This window comes from Oryzias latipes, chromosome 5 (assembly GCF_053564925.1).
Source record: "Oryzias latipes strain Hd-rR chromosome 5, Olatipes_Hd-rR_3.1".
Classification (NCBI taxonomy): Eukaryota; Metazoa; Chordata; class Actinopteri; order Beloniformes; family Adrianichthyidae; genus Oryzias; species Oryzias latipes.
Window position 1 is genome coordinate 25,587,765 of NC_136241.1, and position 20,288 is coordinate 25,608,052.

The 20,288-nt window shown below is 39.8% G+C and overlaps 1 protein-coding gene across 5 annotated transcripts in view; it reads left to right on the top strand.

Moving 5' to 3' along the window:
- The window catches only part of cntn4 (contactin 4), a 277,378-nt gene that overhangs the window by 207,006 nt on the left and 50,084 nt on the right, over positions 1-20,288 (top strand). For all 5 annotated transcript variants that reach the window (XM_078947538.1, XM_078947537.1, XM_023955100.2 and 2 more), the window contains 2 exons: positions 6,552-6,681; positions 11,429-11,579. In XM_078947538.1, coding sequence (XP_078803664.1) covers positions 6,552-6,681; positions 11,429-11,579 — 281 coding nt within the window. The remainder of the gene's footprint in view (positions 1-6,551; positions 6,682-11,428; positions 11,580-20,288) is intronic.

Sequence of the window (20,288 nt, forward strand, 5' to 3'; positions counted from 1 at the left end):
TGAAAGCCCCTCCTGTTGAGTTTAGCATCGTCTACCACCCTGGAACGTTGATCTCCAAAAGCTAGAGACTTGGATCAGCGTTGGGTTACCGTGTGTAGTGTGGCTTAAATATCTAAAGATGACCTTAATACATTTGGCAGCAAGTTTTCAAGAAAAGATGTGGCCCAAATGCTCCAAACAAACCCACCTTATGCACATTTACTACCAGTTGAGCCACTGAGGGGCCGGAGAAGGTTTTCGAGTCAGCTGGAGTTTCAGTATCTACATAAAGACCTGCTTTCAGCACAAACCTCCTGATGCCATCCACAGCCCTTCACAAGTGTTTCTAGTAAACCAAAACAAATGAAAGTCAAAGTTTCTGCTTGAATCCATCATATCCTACTTTCATTTTAGCTTTTGTCCTTCTTTCATCATACACTTCACTTTACCTCTGAGGTATGAGAAATAAGATTTCTTTATTTTGGCCAAAGTTTCTGCATCCTATCTTTAACACCAAATATTTAGCTCCAGCGTTGACGTTCTTGGGATTCCCATGATTCTTCAACCGTTTAACGTAAACCAGCTGATTCTGAAGTAGAGAAAAGCAACTTTGCACTGATATCGCTTGTGCTATCTTATGGGGTCAAAATGACCCCACACATTGACGTGTTATCCCTACCATGACAAAGGTGAAGAGGATTTCATGTAATTCAGGGAAACCAGTGAAGATCAAGAATCATTGAAGCAAAAAGGTTCAGCGCACTGTCTAGTGGGGTCCATAAGACCTTGGAGGCACGTTAACGTTGGGAGTGGGGTCATCTGGACCCCACAAGATAGTACAAGGGATATGCAACGATTTACATCAGTGAAGTGTTTACGCGATCAACGGAAACCAGCTGATTCCGACATGTACAAAAGCTTCTTCTTTTTGCATCAGGAATGTTGAAATTACGATTATTGTGTAAACAGTCAAGAGTTATGGCAGTCCAAAAAGTATGTTATTTTGCCGTCGCCGACGACATCTCAGGAGTTAAATAGTCAAGTTATAACAGTAAGGATTAAAGTTATTTTGATCTTTTTCCTGTAGTTTTTCTCAACACTTCATGTTCTAATTGTTGACAAAAATTAGCTTTGTTAAAAGACGTAGCGATTAAAAAAGTTTTCTGTCAAAACTAGATTCAACCTACATTGAATACTCCATCTAATGTCAAAACTCCTGACTTTACTAACTTTATTGACTTTTTCCACGAGATAGCAAATACAGATCTGAACAGATGTGTAATTAATCAATTTTTAAAACTCTTTATTTAACGCCTTAAAACTGGAGCTGTTGCTTTGATCTACCGTAAGCCTTTTAATGTTTTCACAATTAATCACATTCCGATGTATTCTTAAATGGAGAAAATTGGCTTCCGATATTGGTGCAAAGCCACTTTTCTCCACATCAGAATCAGCTGATTAACATTGTTTCCGCAAACACTTCCTTTCTTTAAACTGTTACATATGAACGCAAACCTGCTCTTCCATGCTTCGGAATTAGTTTAAATTTTATCAATTGCGTCAACACTCGCATAGCAATAGTAGTAATGCTTTTTAAGCTAATTTTTTTAAAAGTATCCGAGTTTTCATCATCAAAACAAAGTGGATTCATAGTCTTCGGAAAATGTTCTTATTTAAACATTTGGGAGGAAATATAGACATAGCCAGTGATTGTCATTGTTGTCACGGCAACAGTCGCAGCGCCTGCTTAGCCTCAGCTACGTCCAATAACGCCCCGGCGTGCTAAGACATCCCTCTGATGTCCGCGTGCGCGTCGTCATTATAGAGGGATGCGCGGCGTACACGGGTGAGCGGGTTTCTCAGCATAAGGTGCTTCGGTGTTTGAAATGCCAGCATTAACCACGGCGGCTTAATGAGTGGAAGAGGGAAAAGGTCAGCACGGGGAGAAGCAGCAGGACGACGGGCCACCATTTGTTGTTATTTATTGCTGCGAATCGATGGAGGTCCTTCTGGCGGTGCAGCGCAGCACTTTGCAGTTTCTTACATTTAGAACACAATAATTTGTTTGTTTCCATTTGATTTACAAGAATGGACTTTTATTTTGAAAATGAGAGATTTCAGCTTTCCTGGAGTTGTTTTTTTGTGTGTTCTTGCTCTAAAGGAAAGTGTCTTCAGGATTTAAGCTGACTGTGTAATTAAGGGGAAACTCTGCTGTGAAACCAGATTCAGGCCATGCAGAGCACTAAGGCAGCGGCGTACAGATGGATTACTGTAGAGCACTCGAAGTAAAGTTCTGCTTTTTAAAGATCTGAAAGAAAACATCTGAGAGTTTGAGGAGAGAATGGGATGTTTTTTTTTTTCTTTTTATGGAGATCCGCCTCATTCTGCAGCTGAAAGTTCCTGCTTTTCCAATCCTTCACTGGATTAAATCCCGTTTTTGTTCCAAAGCCACTTATGAGCTCAGATCTCAGGTTCTTCTTAGTCTGGCAACAAAGTAATGAATACAAACGAGCACGCACAGCAGATTTGTCTTACCGTTCTAATCGGGTAAGCTCTAATAAATTGTCCTGCACTGCAAAAAAAAAGGCCTTGTAGAAATAAGTCCCAAAAATGCTTAAAATGAGAAAATTTACCTTAAATAAGCAACAAAAAAAAGTTTCTGTGCTGTGACCTGTTTATTTGTGTTTGTGGCAATGCAGAAAATGTGCTACATCCAGAGTTTTTCAATAAATAAGATGCCCCTGTTCTGAGTTTTGAGGTTTGCTTTTGCTTGATGTTTGTGATGGTGAAGCTGCAGAGGCAGGCAGGGACCGTCAACAAAGTACACAAAAACACCCCCAAAACAATAGCAACTTCATCACAAATAATGTCAAAAACATCCCAACTACTACAACTGTTGTCGTTCTAAAAAAATAATAGTGAAAAACAGAAAAAAAGGGGTTAAAAAAAACATTTTAAGAATATCTTGAAAGACAGACTGCGAGACCACACCCACTACCTGAGCGTCCAGCTGGTGACCTTAGGACGTCGCTGCTTTGTGCCCAACATTGTCATGGGGTGGAACTGACTCACAAACAATAGTAAACAGTTCATTGCTGTCAATATTTAATAATTCTTCAACGTTTTGCTCTGTGAAGCTTTGTGACTTTTCGACTTTTATTTGCAGCTCATCTTCTAGTTTTCCTGAGCAGATGAGGTCAGAGCCCAGTGGATTCTTTGTTTTTGTAGTTCTTAAGAATATTAGAACGAAAATTATGGAGATCACAAGTTTTTAGTTGTTATTGAGTGCAAAAAGCTTTCATAGCTGCAAGACTGGTAGCAAAAAAAACAAAAACAAAAAAACAGATCAAATTAGAAGGAAAGGGGGCGGGGCAACACTTGGTTGGTACTGTGTGTACGTAGATTAAAAAAAAACGGTCCTACAAACTTTTCTAGCTACTTGAACGTTTTGAACACAGAAGCTCAAAAGTTGCATTTCCAGACCTTTACATGGACTTTCCAATGAAAGTGGTCCGTTGATGGCGGGTTGCACGTTCAAGCGCCTTTGGCACCGCTGCGTCACACTCAAATCAGCATGTTATCTCATTTTTGTTTAAGCACCTCGACCATTTCAAAAGTTTAGCCCCGGATAAAATCCAAACAGTCCCCATCACCACTCATGGATGCAGAGAGTCACAGGACGTCGGCATGGTTTCCTGACACTCTCAGCATTTAGAAGCTGAAAACAAAAAACCTGATGCATCTCTGGATTACTGACTTGGAAGAGTTTTGGGACCAAAATGAGCTCCTTGATCCCTGTGATGAGCAACCCCTCCACAACAAGACCCCCGCTCAGTGACTCGCCATCTGCCTGCAGCCGACTTCCTCACAGCTTCAGCCAGGCTGGGAATCTGCCACAGTTCCTCCAAATATTTCAACCAAAACGTCCATCTTTATGAATTCAAGTGTGACTTATTCTGGTCATATAGATGTTTTTCCTCAAATAAACTTCCTCATGAAACAATGAAATCCCTGTATTTTCCTCACTTGTAGGAAGGGGGCCATTTTTTTCCCTCCTCAAACCTTCACCTTCCTGTTGCTGGCAATGACATTGCCAATCAGTATTGCTCAGCAGAAGGTGTGCAGATGGTCCCCCCAGGTCCCCCGCATGAGAAACTGCTGATATGAGTGGAACGTCATGGTTAATTAATAGCAGCTGTAAAATAGGAGAGCGGCCCGAGCGCAGACTGATATATGCCACCATTTGCCTCCCTCGCCAGAAGGGCTATTTCGTCGTGTGCGTCCGGAGACGCGTGGAAGCTCAGGCGCTCCGCTTTTCTGGTGACGCCGCCTTCATCCGCCGAGGCCGCAGCTCAGATGCGCTTGTGATGGGATATAGAGGGGATGGAGGGAAACTGACGGCGTTTTGGGAGGCGGAAGTGGACACAAAGATGCACGACTGCCACTATGGAGCGGTGACGCAAGAACCTGATCTGGAGGAGGCTCAGACTCAGATGATGCAAGGATCCTGCTGAGTTTTAGCCTAGCACACACGTTTCCTAAAACTATCTATATACTCTGGGTTTAGCAACTCATTGTTCTGTATTTTGATTTTACTGGATTTTACCAAGATAGTTCAGGTTTTTTCTTAATAAATGTAATATTTTTAGCACAAAACCTATTTTGAGCTCATTCTTGTCTTGAGATTACATGAATTCCAGATTAACATGATACTGAACTGAACAAAGCAGATATAGAACACTTTCCAAAATGTTTGAACTAACATAAATTTGTCTTTAGGTGGAAAGCTGAGATATTAATGTAAAGAGTTGCATGGATGAGTAACACCTTGCTAGCGTAAACTAACTTAAAGTTAGTTTTACTAAAGTAAATTAAACTAACTTAGTTAGTTTTACTAAAATAAATTAAACTAACTTAGTTAGTTTTACTAAAGTAAATTAAACTAACTTAGTTAGTTTTACTAAAGTAAATGAAACTAACTTAGTTAGTTTTACTAAAATAAATTAAACTAACTTAGTTAGTTTTACTAAAGTAAATTAAACTAACTTAGTTAGTTTTACTAAAGTAAATGAAACTAACTTAGTTAGTTTTACAGATGTACATTTAACTAACATAAAATTAGTTTTGCTGATGTAAAGTTATATAACATAAAGTTAGTTTTACCAAATAAAGTTAACTGACTTAGTTAGTTTTGCTGATGTAAAGTTAACTAACATAAAGTTAGTTTTACCAAATAAAGTTAACTGACTTAGTTAGTTTTACAGATGTAAAGTTAACTAACATAAAGTCAGTTTTACTAAAGTACAATGATGCCAGAATGGGTTTCTGGCTAAGTCTCTGGAGTTAAAATGAACTATTTACTGAGGTTGAATGACTTTGTTTTTATTTAAAACATCCTAAAAATAAGAGATTTTTCCTTTAAAAAAACGAAACAAATCTGGCAACATGAAAAACACAAATTACGAAAGTAGGATTTTATTTGTTTTATTTCAAGCTATTTTTTAAAATACTTTTCTGTTGGCAGATTTTTTTTTTCTTATAAACTCATTACAAAGTTCACATTTGCATTTGTTGTGTCAATTTCTTCTCCACATCATCGCCGTGGCAACACTTCATGGTCGCACTCCAATCCCATTTTGTTCTATTGTAAAAGCCTTCCCATTGGTCTTCAAAATGTGATTATGCTGTTTTAGCTCAAATTTAAAAGAAACTGTCGTTTTCTTGGCCAAAGTTTCTGCAGAGCGACAGGAGCTCATTAGAAATTCATCTCAGAAAGAAAAATAAATAAATTCATCACCGAGCTGTGGCATAGAACAAGCCCGCCCCTCTCCCCCTCTCTATTGCTGAGCTTGTAGCCCGCCTAGCGTATTTTCTTCATAATCAACATGATCTATTTCAAAAAAATGTGCCTACTCCTGATTCACATTGATTTAAATAATAAAAAATACTTAGAAATGCAGTTTTTAACTTAATTTTCTTTAAATATGTCCTCCATCTTCAGAAAAATGTCAGAAGAACATGGCAAAAATCCCATTTTCATCAGATTGGGTCTTTATTTAATTGAAGTTGAGGACTTTGAATGCAGTTGTGTGTTTTTTTTTTCCTCCCATGCTGCATTGCAGTTTCCTGGTTTGCTGTGATTTACCTGTGGGTTTTTAGCGGGCTGTAGTCCAGGCAGACGAACAGCAGGCGCAGCTCTTGCACGTACGCGCCGCTTTGTATGTACACTGCGTTCCTGGAGTTCCTCAGAAGCAATCTTCAGATGTTATGATATTCCTGCACCTCGTGTCCCCTCCCCTCGCTGAAGGGGAAACGGGCCCGGCGGTGCGGGTGCAGATATAAATAGGGCACGGTTTTATTTCACTCTCATAAACATGTAGATTGATTAGGGTCATTTTCTGCTAGCCTGCCTCCATCCACCCAAGCCTTTCCCTCCATTAGTGATGAAAACCTAGATTTATTGCCACGTGTGTCACTTCTGCACTATAATTCATGTCGGGCTGTTTTCATGCAGATGAGCTGCAGGGCGGTGGGGAGGAAAGTTTTAAAGGCGCGTGTCTCTGTGTCCACAGGAGCGCATACAGGTTGCAAATGGGGTTCTGTCTATCAGCCGCCTGACCCTGTCTGACACGGGGATGTACCAGTGTGTGGCGGGGAACAAGCACGGCGAGGTCTACTCCAACGCCGAGCTCAGAGTCATCGGTAAGGAGCTCACTGCAAAGAGACGAGGCCTAAAAGTAGGAAAAGAACACTCACCTGAGACGAAAATAACTAGAAAGTAGCACAATTATCTCTACACTCTGCAAGTAATTTACAAGAAATCTTTTAAAATATCAACATCTAGATAAAAGGTTTTATACAACCATTCAGAAAAGGCAACATAAGCTAAAAAGCTGTTGGAATAACTTAAGATTGAATGTTAAACAGCTGAATAATACATGTGATTTTTGCTATTTCTAAGCATTTTTTTTGTTTGTTTTTCTGTACAAATCACAATGAGACGACTATTGTTGTAATATTGGGCTATATAAATCAAATTGAATTGAAAAATGGAATTATGTTCTGTATTTTCCACACCATTGGGTGCACCATCAATGATTGATCTATTTTAGAACTTATGTCGTCTATAAGGAACACCGAACCATAAGGCGCATTAGGCGACTCAAGAGTCAGAAATAAATCTTTAACTGTGTTCACAACAATTTTAGAACTTGTCTGGGACACGCTACACATTAGAAGCGTTAGCCGCGTTAGCGTTTTTACAATACTCCCAGCCTTGTTTGCAACTCGGAAAAAAAAGAGAGACTGATACCGCTAAAACAACTGTCAACTCGTAAGGATAAAAAAAATAAAATAAAACAACACCGCTACATGTTACCCGCATTAACAACACACTACCTGGTTTGCAACACGTAAAAAAACATACTGATTAGGCTAAAACAAGCACTATGCTAAGTCCTTATCTCATTACTTACATGTAAAAAAACACCGCCTGACACTGCTACAATTTAGTCGTGCTAGCGTATTTACAAAAACATCCCAACTTGTTTGCAGCTTTTAAAAAAGGACTGTTAAGGCTAAGACGCTAACGCTTAACTTGCTAGTAACGGGGGAAAAAAATACCGTCCGACTCTGCTGCACGTCACCTAACCCAACCTAGTTTGCAATACAAGAAAAACAGAAAAATGGACTGATTATGTTGAAACAAACGTTACTGTGACTACACTAACTCCCAATCTTGTTAGTAACACGTAAAAACACACAGCCTGACACTGCTACACGTTAGCCACATTAGTGTATATAACAATAACGCTTAGACTTGTTTGTAAAAACAGACTTTCTCAGAACGCTTTCTCAAAGCACCTTTACCTCAAAATCCCTTCGACATCAGTAAGCACAACTAGAACAACTAGAAAACATCCATATATAACGCACACTATTGTGTTTTTGTTTTTGTTTGATTAAGCCTTTTAAGTAGGGCTAAGACGATAAAATCTTTAAATCCATCCATAAAAGTAGAGATCGATCTTTAATATCCTTTTCCTGTGACTTAACGCATAACAGCAGTAAAGCCAAACTCCGCTAGCTTGATGCTAACGTATAATGGAATTTCCCTGGGAACGGCTAATGCTAACACTCTTTTGACTTAAACACACAGTGCGGACTAAACAAACAGCTTTATATACTCACAGCCATCAATTTTCCAAACTCTATTAAAGAAAAATGTATTTAAAAGTAAATATTTGTGGTCTGAAGCACCATTTTTTGCTCAAATCCTCTTGAATAAAGATCATGCTGTAGCATGAACTCCATCTATTGGTCGAACTGAAACGCTCTCCAGGAGAGGCAGAACAATTATTTCATAATATGAGCAAGTTTAGAGTCTTTACAATGTTAATGATCTGCACATTTTTGTTGGAGCTTCTCCATTGAGAAACCATGGAACACTGTACGGTGTTAACAATCTTATTGGTTTATTATTTTACTAATGAATTTTACAATTCAGGTCATTATACATACCTTCAAAACATATATAGATTAAAAATGTATTTCTATACAAATGTGTCTAAATGTGCAAGTCATGTAAATTCAAAATCGAGTTGAGTAGATTGAAAGAATTGAAAAAAATTGTGAAATGAATAGATTCAGGCTCTGATGAATAAAATAGAATCTGGAAATGATTGGAGATACTCAGCTCTGCTTTTAAATGCACCCTAAAGTGTAGAAACTATGGTTCTAATTGTATTTCATTTTTAACACACTGACAAAACAGACTAGTTCAAGTTGTGGAAATGACTCAGTTAAGAACATAATGGGAACAAAATGACAATACAATTTGAGTACAACTTTAAATCTTCATATTCTTAGAATATAAATCCAAAAGAAAATTTCTAAAAAAAAATGACATTGAATGTCAGTCTAACATGTCAACATTTATTGATATTTAAAATAGAATCTTAATAAATTGATCCAAAATGTCAGTGGTCTTAAATTAAGTTTTTCTATGGTCAGGAGTATAGAGCAAAAGGATTTGGACTCATTTTTCAAATAATGTTCTCATTTCTAGATCCCTAATGAGACTAATAATTTCAAAACTGCTCTGATTTTGAGAGAAGCTTGTAAAGGTGTCGACCAAAGAGAAAAACATTATTTTAAAGGTCTAAAAACCAAGATTTGCAAGGATCAAATAGCTGCACTCGCTCTTCCTCCACCTCCTCTTCTTTCACAGCTGATCAGGTGACCCCCCCGGCCTCTCTCTGATTGGCCACTAATTGAAAAGCATTAATTATGAGTCGAATGTGCTCAACTGACAGTGATGAATGGTGCGCTGCTTGATGAATGGTCCCTCCCCACACACACACACACACATACACACACAGACACACACACACACACCAGCTCTGTCTGTCAATCTCCGCTCCAGCCGGTGGCGGCTTTCATTCTCCGTTAACGCATCTCATCCCGATCGCGTTCCAGACCCGGGGAAGGAGGCCAAGACATGAGATCGTCTCCAATAGAAAAGAAAAAAAGCTCCTCTTTATTAAGTGTGAGGAAGCAGCAGATGGATGTTTGTGAGTAAAGTGGATCAGAAGAGACGACCCCCCCCCACACACACACACAAGATCTCTTCTGACTCATTGCAGCTTTGATGCTGAGTCACTTCAAAGAATTTGTTGAGAATCCGCTTTACAATTTATCAGACTTGATTGTAGACGTAGAAAACTTGTATAAAAGCCAGAAAAAGTCAAATTTGAACTCAAAAACTTGACCTAAAGTTGTCACAAGTCAGTAAAACTGTTTAATTGAACGTGATGACTTGTTTTGAACTTGTGATGCAGGACTTAACTGCAAAAACTAAATCCTAAATCAATACATTCACATCGCCCCCGGCAACGCTCCTTCCACTTCCAATGAAAAGGAAACAAACAAACACCCACCAACGCTTTTAGGGTCTGCAGACCATTTCCACCTTAAAAAAGCACAATTCCATCATCAGGGGGAGAATTACCAAACTGTCTTAAAGGAAGATGACACAAAATAAAATTGTTTTCTTAACAAAATAAAAGCTTCATGCCACTGAATCTGACCTTCTCAAAACTAGTAAAAAAGATAAAATACAAGATGTTTTTCCTGTGTTATAAGTGATCAAATCTGCCAATAGGACAAGCAGAATTTGTCTTGATGAGATTTCATCAAATAAGTTGTGATGTTTTCTCTTTCAAGACTAAATTAAATCTTGAAATGAGCTATAAATGCTCATTTTGCTCAAAAAATAGTTGTATATCTATATATTATGTAGATAGAAAACTATATATATATATATATATATATATATATATATATATATATATATATATATATATATATATAGTTACTAGTAAGTTAGTTATGTCTTATATAGGCCTGCACAATATACCGAAAATTTATCGTTATATCCAGCTCTGCAATATGCATATCGCGAAAGACTGTGAATATCGCAATAAATCATAAACCCAAAATGTGTTAAAACAATGTTATGGCAGCTTGAAGCATTTAACGCATCAAATAAATCACTTTATGTTTTGACCAATCAGATGGACGCTTACCCATTGTTTACCAATCAGATGGAGGCCTATGATGTTAGACGATTGTCACCTATGTCAATGAGGGTCATTTGGAGTATAATTTTTAAACTGTTGCAATGAAATGGGAATGATGTTTTTGGTTATTTTTCTATTTGTTCATATACCGCAAATTATATCGTTATCGCCATATTGATCACTTATATCGCATATCGAAAGTTTTCCTCATATCGTGCAGCCCTAGTCTTATATCAAAAATAAATAAGATATTTAAGCTAGGAAATAACCAGAAGTGTGTATTTTTCCTGGTAGATGTGAGGATGTCCACAAAAAACACGAAAAAACATGTTTCCACCAAAGGTTGCCTTTCAGAATAAAAGTCCACACACTTATAGACATTTATTGTTTGTAACTAAAAAAATCTTTTGTTATTTTTGATTTAAGGCCAACTTCTTACTTGGAAAATGTTTTTTTTTTGTTAAAGTACCTCCTTGTTATCAGATCATACAGCAGTTTAGGAGATCCTCCTCCGCTCTCCACATCGTGAGGAAACCATAGCGGCATTAATCCCACACAACGGCTAACAGCTTTCAGGGATGTCACCGAGCGTAAGCGGTCTCTGGCGCATGCTGTACGGCTGATTATTAGCCCCACAGGGAGCTGGGAGACGTGGAAATAAAAAACCCACGCTGACATTAACATGTCATAAAATAAGATTTATTCGTCCACACCCGAGAAATAACACAGATCTAAGTGGTCGTATGCAAAGTCCTCCGATGTGAAATCTTCTCAATAAAGAAAGCTTTTTTTTTTTCCTTACAGATATCAGAAAAAATGTAGGATTTCTTTTTTAATCAAATATTATGATGTGTTGGTTTCTCCCACAGCTGCTGCCCCCGATTTTTCCCACAATCAGCTGAGGAGCCAGACGATGGTGAAGGTGGGAGGAGACATGCTCGTCGAGTGCAGGCCCAAGATGTCTCCCTGGGGCGTGATCTCCTGGAGGAAGGGCAGCGAGCCGCTGCAGCAGAGTAACAGGTAACGCCCACGACCGGCTCTGCATGCTCAACAGTTACTTCTCACCATTTTGGATTTTTATTTTGATGTCTTTATGGCACGTTTAAGTCAAAGGTGAGAAAAAAGGAGGAGCAAAAGCGACTTTAAAGCTACGTTCACGAGCTCGTTCAAGCAACACTTTCAAAGTAAAGTCTATGTAAATATGCAGTTTGGGCTTCTGCCTTCAAAACTCCATGGCGACACAACTTTTTAAGACTATTTCCTGGCAGTGGACCAATCAGGGACTCCGATTCGTTAGTGACGAATGGATGGCACCCTTTTTAGTTCACAGAAAGGCCAATGGTTCGAAAATTGACCATGGAGGGAAAATTAAAGATTGCGGCCGGACTTCTAACACCAAGTCTTTCATTTATTGGAACAGAGCTGTGAAAGGAAATTCACGGATTCACACCGCTACAAAATTTCGCACCAAGCCTCTTCCACATGTAGGTGGCGGACATGCGCTGATATCGGGTAGCAACAGTCCAGTGTGAACACCGTGGGCTAAATGCATGTTGGAAAATGCTTGTTTAGCATGTTCCTGAATGTCTGTCACATGACCGGTGTGAACGGAGCTCAACAAACTCGTCAGCAGCCATTGAAACCACTTTAACTTGAGCAAATTTCAACCAAATTGTGTTTATGTGACGTTTTTCTGATGAGGGAGGACATATGCACGGAAACTTGAACTTCAATAAACTCTCAATTGCATTTTTGAGTATATTTTTATTTAAATCCCTGTGAGTCAGGAGCAGATGACAGAAAAAAAATGCCATTTGAAAGGATTGTATTTGTTTTGTACAAAAAAAACAAAAATCTTCAATTTATTTCATTGATAGAGCATACAAGCTCCCGCCCTCCCCCTGCTCCTCTTTGCTCCATTTTTGCAGCGAAGAGAGGAAGAGGGGCGGGGCTGCTGCGTGCCAACGGTCCCGCCCACACGACTAAGGCAAACTTCTAATCTGCTCTGCAGAAGCTATATTCTAGAAACCGATACAGGTTTTTTTGATTTGGCTTAAAACAGCAAAATCAGAATACAGAATATGATCAGAGTGGGACGTTAAAGTGTTGCCATGGCGACGATTTAGGCAACATCCACAAAGCAGGGATCAAAATCACCTTTTCCTTCAGTGTTGACATGGGAAAAAGCTTCATGGAGGACGGCCTCTCTGGAGCAAACAAGCGGTTTGTGCTCTGGGAACATCTGGGAACATCTGCTTCCACGGATTCGGACCTCCAAACTTCCATAACAAAGCAGAACTTTCAGGCAGCCGTCTGTTCTGCAAGGGCTGGGAGATCCGAGACCTTTCAAGAACTCTGAGAACATTAATCACTGCTCACGCCACTTCTGCACTCACTGTGGCTCATTTTTAGCCGACTCATCACGCAGCGGATCTGATGCTCAGGTGCTGCAACAACCCGAATGAGAGAAGAAGAAAAATAAAAAACAGTGCAAGACCTTCATCAGCGATCGCTAACGGGGTCCACTGGGTTTTGTTTTTTGTGGAGGCCGAGCAGAGCAGCTGCTGAGGGAACCGAATGTGCCAGCCGAGTACGCACAGCCCCAGGAATCGAACCTTTGACGTTTTTTTTGGGGTCAAATCAGGATCAGCTTGAAGTGAATGAAAAACCCCACTATACTGAAAAAAGTTTAAAACTGGAAAGTACACATTGTACACTTACAGGATACACTACAATTAAAGAGAAATAAAATTGTTAATTTGTAAAAAATTAACAATTGAAAGAAATAATGAAAATTGGATAAAAAAAGAAACTCCAAAGTACGTGTTGTAAACGGAAAGAAAAAAATGACACAATTTCTGCTCCAAAACAGTTTCTGTTGTATTAACGATATATGAGAACTGGACTGAGTGACCCCGCCCCCCTGGCGTTCCAAACAGGAAGTACCTGCTGGCTCAAGGAAGCCAAAATCCCATAAACTTTTATAGAGAAATAAACCGTTTTTATACAGTCGTTATTTGTCAGAGTAAGCATTCCTGCTCTGCTACTTTGTTTTAAACATGTACGTAATGGTTTTCATCTTTTTTCTGTGGTGCGAGTTATTCAAACTGACCAAACCGACGTCGCCTGTTTCCAACATGGCGGCCTCCGTATTGTGAAAAAATGGCGACTGAATTGACCCCCCTCTGGAGTCAGAATGACGTCACCATAACGTCTGTCATACCCCAATGTCAATCATGTCCTGGTAGCCAATGGGCTTAAAGCCCCACCCCCACAGAAAATTACACCCAAACAACAAAAGTCAATAACAGTTTTAGGTTCATAGCTTTTTTATTCAATTTTTAAATGTAAATTTTTATTTTCAAGTTTAAGTACATTCTTTTCAAAAATGTACTTTTGGTTTTTAGATTTTTGTTATATATTTCTTTCAAGTTTACAAAGTGTATTTTAGAGTTTAAAACAGTTTTCAATGTTTTCACACTAACAGCCTTTTTTTTTTTTTAACAAAAATTTATTTAAAGCTGATCTGGAAAATCTTTTTGTCTTTTGGCCGATTTGACTCCAAAAAACAGCCCTAAACGTCGTTTCTGCGGAGGCAGAGGTCACCCTGCGGGCGCCGGCGTGACGGCTCTGACGAGCGGGGTCTTGTGTGCACAGCGTCTTTCTGGGCTTTTGCATATACACAAAGGAGTGTTGGTGCTTGTCAAACAAAGTGGCGCGGGATTTACATAGTGGCTGGGCTGGCGGTGCCCTTCAGTCGCCCTGCGCCGCCTCGATCACGCTCCTCGGCCTCCGCGCGCCACAACATTTGGCTCCGGCGGCCGGTCTTCACAGTCTGGGGTGTCGTGGGGGTGTGGCCATAATCGGCCTGATCGATGGACCCGAGGGGAAGTTTTTAGCGGGAAGTCTTGTCCCAAAAAAAGCAGCGACTGCGTCTCATAGATGATCAGACTTAAAGATCTGCAGCAACAGCATCACTGAAAGCGTCTAAACGTTGCACCGTGAAGGAAATCTGCTCTGAAACCTGCGAGGCTGCTCTGGCTTCCAAAGCAAATTCTGATTTTTAACTCAACCAGTCCCATCATCATGCATCTGATTGAAGGGATATTTTGGGCTCCTTTCTGGGACTTTGTTCTCAGCTTTAAAATGTCAGAGCCTCCAAAAGTGCTGATAGTGGCTCCACTTTTTTTTTTGCTTTTGTTTTAATCTCTCCCTTTTTTGTCTCCCATTATTCTCATTTTGACCTTGACTCGTGTGAAAAAAGGAAGAAAAAAAAAGCTCAGGTGATGATTTTCCTTTTAAAATGACAACATTAAAACAACAAGGAAACATTGATTTGCTCCCATATGTGTTACTTTAGGCTGCACAAACAGCACCTCCTACTGGCCAAAGGGGGAATAACCCCAACACAACTGCAGTTTGCTCTGAGGTGCCTGATATTAACGCAGGTTCAGGTCACATCAGGTCACTCCACCCAGAAAAACTGATTAAAGATCACAAAGACAAATAATAAAAAACATTACATTCTACAAATCTACACAATATTACAGAATTAAAAAACAGAATTTAAAACAAAATTTCAGAAATCAAAATAGAATTTCAGCAAACATACAAAAAATAAAAAAAATAAAACAATATCCCACAAAAAGAAATTCTAGAATTCAAAACAATATTCTAGAAAAATCAAATAAGAATTAAAAATCCCAAAAATGTTAAACACTATTTCAGCAGCTAAAGTAAAAATAGAAAACACATTTCTGATATATATTAAACAAAATAAAAAGAAAATGGTTTGTAAAAATTATTTCCAGTAAAACAAATAGACAGCCTGTATCACTGATTGGATGATTTTTGTTTACCTTTTTTATTTGTCGTAATGATAACTTCCAACTGAAGATGTTTCCTAAATCGTTTGGCCACACCCCCTTCACAGATTGGCTGATTGCTCGTCTAAAGTTCAGGCCAAAACGTCCTTCCTCTTTCCCTTTTCTTCCTGTGTCTTCATCCAATCAGGGATGTCCCTTCTTACCGACCTTTTCTGGGTTCTTTTTGATGTCATTTTTCATTCCTGGAAGTTACTTTTGTTTTGTTTTTTGCATGTTTTGGTTTCTGGAATTTAATTTTGATTTCTAACATCTTGTTTTTGTCATTAGTTTTGCTGTTTTAGTCATTGTGATCTTTATGTTTTTGCATTGAGTGATTTGTTCTTGGCCCTTCAGGGCCACCGTAGTTTTTTGTAAAGAGAGATATCGGATTTGTTTATGTTGTAAACTGCATGTTTCGACCAACAAAACCACAGTTGGATGCAAACTTGTCCTGAAAACGGACCCGTTTGGCGTTTTTAGTTTTTTTTTATGTCTGATTTAACAAAAATAGATTTCAAAAGAAATAAATATTTAGCAGAGCTGATATCTAATATTCAGTTTTGTTTTAAAAACATAACTGCTGAATTCATAACTGCTGAACATCTGAAGTAAAAGCAGTGAATGCGATGTTGCAGAAGAAAAACCAAAGTGTCAGAAAGTGTGAAACCCTTGTTCAAACCCGTCGGACTTGAACGACTCGCTCACATTTTTGACTGCTAAAGAAAACCTCCGATTCACACGTGTGTCAACAGTTTGCTGGGTTCTCCTAAAAACCCCTCCCCGTCTGTCTTTGGTTGAGTGTTTTCTCCTTTTCTTGTTTTTCCTTCTAAACTCGGCCACTGGCGCTGTGGATGAAGGGTTTGATTCCCCCGTGGGTTGCACCGAGCTTTTCCTGTGCACGTGGCGGGGTTGTGTTTAGCCTGTTCGGATACGCACCTGTGCAGAAAGGTGCGCCATCATTAAAAGTAGCTGTGACCCCCCCCAACTGAAGATGAATTGCCTTAATTGCGTTGGCGCTCCACAGTTGCCCCAGCAGACAGGGAGCCCGTGTCACCAGCCGGGTAATCCATCTTCATAGCAGCGGCAGCCCCAGTTTTTTTTTTTTTTTTTGTTTGTTTTTTGTCCTGCGGGACACCGGGACATGGAGGGGGGGAGGGGGGGGTCCTATCTCCTCCAGACAACCCTGCAGGGAGGAGGTTTAGATGACATCATCTGGCTAATGCTACAGGAGATCAGGTCAGCTGTTCCTGCATCCGCCAATGAAACGAACCCCGCCCCCCCTTCCCTTCACCGCCCCCCCTTCCCTTCCTCTGTTGGGGTAAACACTTCCAACGCCCCCTGGAGGTTCAACAGATTTGGGCCACTTTATGCTCATTTACTGATTGATTCTCAGATCATCCTGAGATAAATGAGATATTTCTTCTTCTGTGGTGGACATTTGGAGACTACAGGCTGTGGTTGAGGTAAAAGGCCCTTTTGGCTGCTTTGCAAACTTTCTTTTTTTCTTCTGAATTGCAGGTTCTTGTTCTTGTCCTCCGCCTCTCTGCTGGTCCTCTCCTGAAAAATCTGACATGCATTCAGACTCTCAGCATGCCTTCAAAGTGGACATGAACTATTTTAATTGTAAAGTATTTCTTGAATATTTTCCGACATCTCCGACGCTGGAAAAGGTCATCCGTCTTAAAGCCGGTGTGACGCAGGGCGATGTCATGCAAATGCTTTGTGCTAAAATTCCATTTTCCCTCTTGTATAAGTTCCGGGGAGGTTTTCCTTTTCTCTTCACAAGGCGCATCGTACTTCTAACAAACGGATTCAAGCTGTGGGGAAAATACTATCCCCCCAGCTGGGGGCGGGACTCCTGGGGAAGCAGATTTGGGCTTTTTGAAGGAGCACTATCAAGACGTTCAGGAAAATTGCAGCGACTAAATCACTGATAGTTGTGCTAGAACCTCTTTTATTGATTATGAGTTTCGGAATACATCCGGAAAAAAGCAGGAATGTGTCACGTGTTACGCCATGTTGAAGCTACGTTCACGCCCGCCTCGGCAGCGAGCGTTCTAGTGACCGCGTCCAATGAAAAGTCTGTGTGAACTTGCGTAAATGCACGTTTCGGACTTCTGCGTTCAAAACTCTCGCTCTAAAGCACGAAAGTTTCTGCAACCATTTTCAGGCTCTACGTAGAAGACGTGCGACCTTTGACTGCGTATTGAAATTTAAACCAGGTCAAACATTGACCAATCAGGGACCTGGATTTGGTGGTATGGATGGCGTCCATTTTAATTCATGGAGGTATCAACCGTTTGACATTTCTCACCAACTGTAGGTGATGGACCCGTGCTAGTAAACAGTAAAAAAAGAAGAAGCCCCTCCCTCCTGGTTTACTGTGAACACCATGGACTAAGTGCATGTTCAAGAACACAAGTCACCTGCTCGCCGCTCTGTATCAGGATGTTGTTTTTAAAGAGCAGCTGCTTTTTTTTTATGGTCTTTATCTGATTTTCCTAAATGTTAGTTTCAACAGAGATCCCTGATCCAAAAAGTCTGGTATTACACAGAAAAAGCTATTTCTGTGGCATAAAAGAAGAAAATGAACTAATTGATCTTAATTGAAAATATTTTATTTGAATTTTGATGATGTTCTAAATGTCATTCTGAATTTGTTAAACCACATTTTGTCATATTTTCACATTACTAAAAACAAAAAATAATAATTGGAAAGGATCTACAGACAGACGATGCTTTCGGTGGCAGCTAATTCACAGCATTTGCCTCTAAATAAAATCTTTTGATGCAGAAAAAGTAACAGCAGTCAATCTTCTGGATGTAGTCGAGTCTATTAGTTTGTGCGTCTGATCTGCAGGCGTGACCCTCTGACACATGGTCCCCCCCCCCAACACACACACACACACACATATATTTCGCACGTCCCCTCCTACATTGGCACGGCAAATGGGCATGACTGTCTCACAAACGTGGGGATGTCTCGCAGGGAGATCTCCATTTATAATCCCATCTGCTCACCCAGACGCTCTGCAGGAAGAAGGCGTCCTCAGACGGGGCTTCTAGGATTTCACCGGCTCCTGGTTGACTGTAGCAGCCCAAAGCTTATGGAACTTCAACTCAGTCTTTTTGATTTTTTTTTTTTTTTTGTCAGATTTTATCTGTAAGGAGTCAATGTGATGGTTTTATAAATGTAACCAGTCAGCAAAAAAACTCATAAATTCTGTATATTTCTGAGGCACCAAATCAGATCTGAGCTCCTCTTAAAGTCTCACACACCCATTAAAAAAAAAAACCTGTTTAACATGTTGGCTTATAAAAAGTTGACCTGTGTGTTTGCTAATGCTGGACAAACAGGCAACTCTATCCATCTTCCAAACCCTCTTTTTGGGTCATGGGTTGGCAGGGTACACGCCGAACAGGTCACCAGTTTGTCATGACCTTTCACACCTAAAGAAAATGTAGAATTATCAATCCACCTATAAACCATGTCGTGGACTGTCGGAGGAAACCCGAGTGCTCCATGCACGAGGAGAACATGCAGACAGAGAAAGGAACCAGACGGGATTTGAACTTGGGCCTCCTGCTAACCTCTCAACCACCGTGCGTGATGCAAATTGTTGCATAATGGCGCACTTCTCTGCGACAGAATCATCTGATTTACATCAACACTGGAGCTAAAGCTCAGGTGGTAAAGCGTTCAGTCCAAAGATGTCGCAGTAAAATCTGAAGAACCCTTGCTCTTTAACCTATCGCGACTCTTCAACATTTTACGTGATCGGCTTGAATCCGTTCATCCTGTCCCAGATGAAGCAGTTTTTCATATCATAGTAGGGATGAAGGAAAAAAATCGATTCAGTGATATAGTGCGATATTACATTTGGCGATTTTTGTATCAGTTAAGAATACTGTCATAAATTTTACCATTTTGTTACATTGAAAGCCGCATTCATATTCAGGTAGAGTTTTTTCTAAGTCATACTCTTGAAAAAAAAGAAAAGAAAATGTACCCCGGTGCAATATCACAAAATGTATTGTATCACGATATGTATCGTATCGCGATATGTATTGTATCACGATATGTATCATATCGCAATATGTATCATATCGCGATATGTATCGTATCGCGATATGTATCATATCGCGATATGTATCGTATCGCGATATGTATCGTATCGCGATATGTATCGTATCGCTAGACTCTTGCCAATACACAGCCCCTTATCATAGCATACGTTACATACCGAAAGTGTTGCATATTCACGCAAATCTCCTTTTTCTCTTACTTAGAATCAGTTGGAATTACATTAATTGTATCAACGGTTGAAGAGTTACGGTATTCCAAAGATTGTCAACACTGAAGCTAAAGCCAGTGTGAAAGGATTTAATACTGAAATCTGATGATAAAAATGATTATTTGTGCATTTCCAGTAATTCAGTTCCTTGTTTAAAAGAGGTTTAGACAATTAAAAAACAAAACAGAGGTTTTACTATAGTAGAGCTGTAGCAAGAACGGCAACATTCACAACACTGAGACTTCCTGGAGAGATGTAATAATGAGTTGGAGTTCGGAGAAGACGCCGGCAAACTCATTTATTGCTCTTGTTTGGGGCTGGGTTTCATAAGTGTTCCTCCTGTTCGCGTTAATTTTCTTCCCGTTCATTGAGAACGAACAGGTTCTGCATGAAAACAGGTGTATTAATAAACGTGCTGATGAAGTGATCCGCACCAACAGACGCCACCATCACCGCTATTTCTGTCCTCGCGGCATGCATGCTGTTGGGCTCATTAAAAACTTTGTGTGTGTCGTTTAAATGTCGTTTTGCATTTTTTTATCATCGCATTTCTGCCCCCCCCCCCCCCC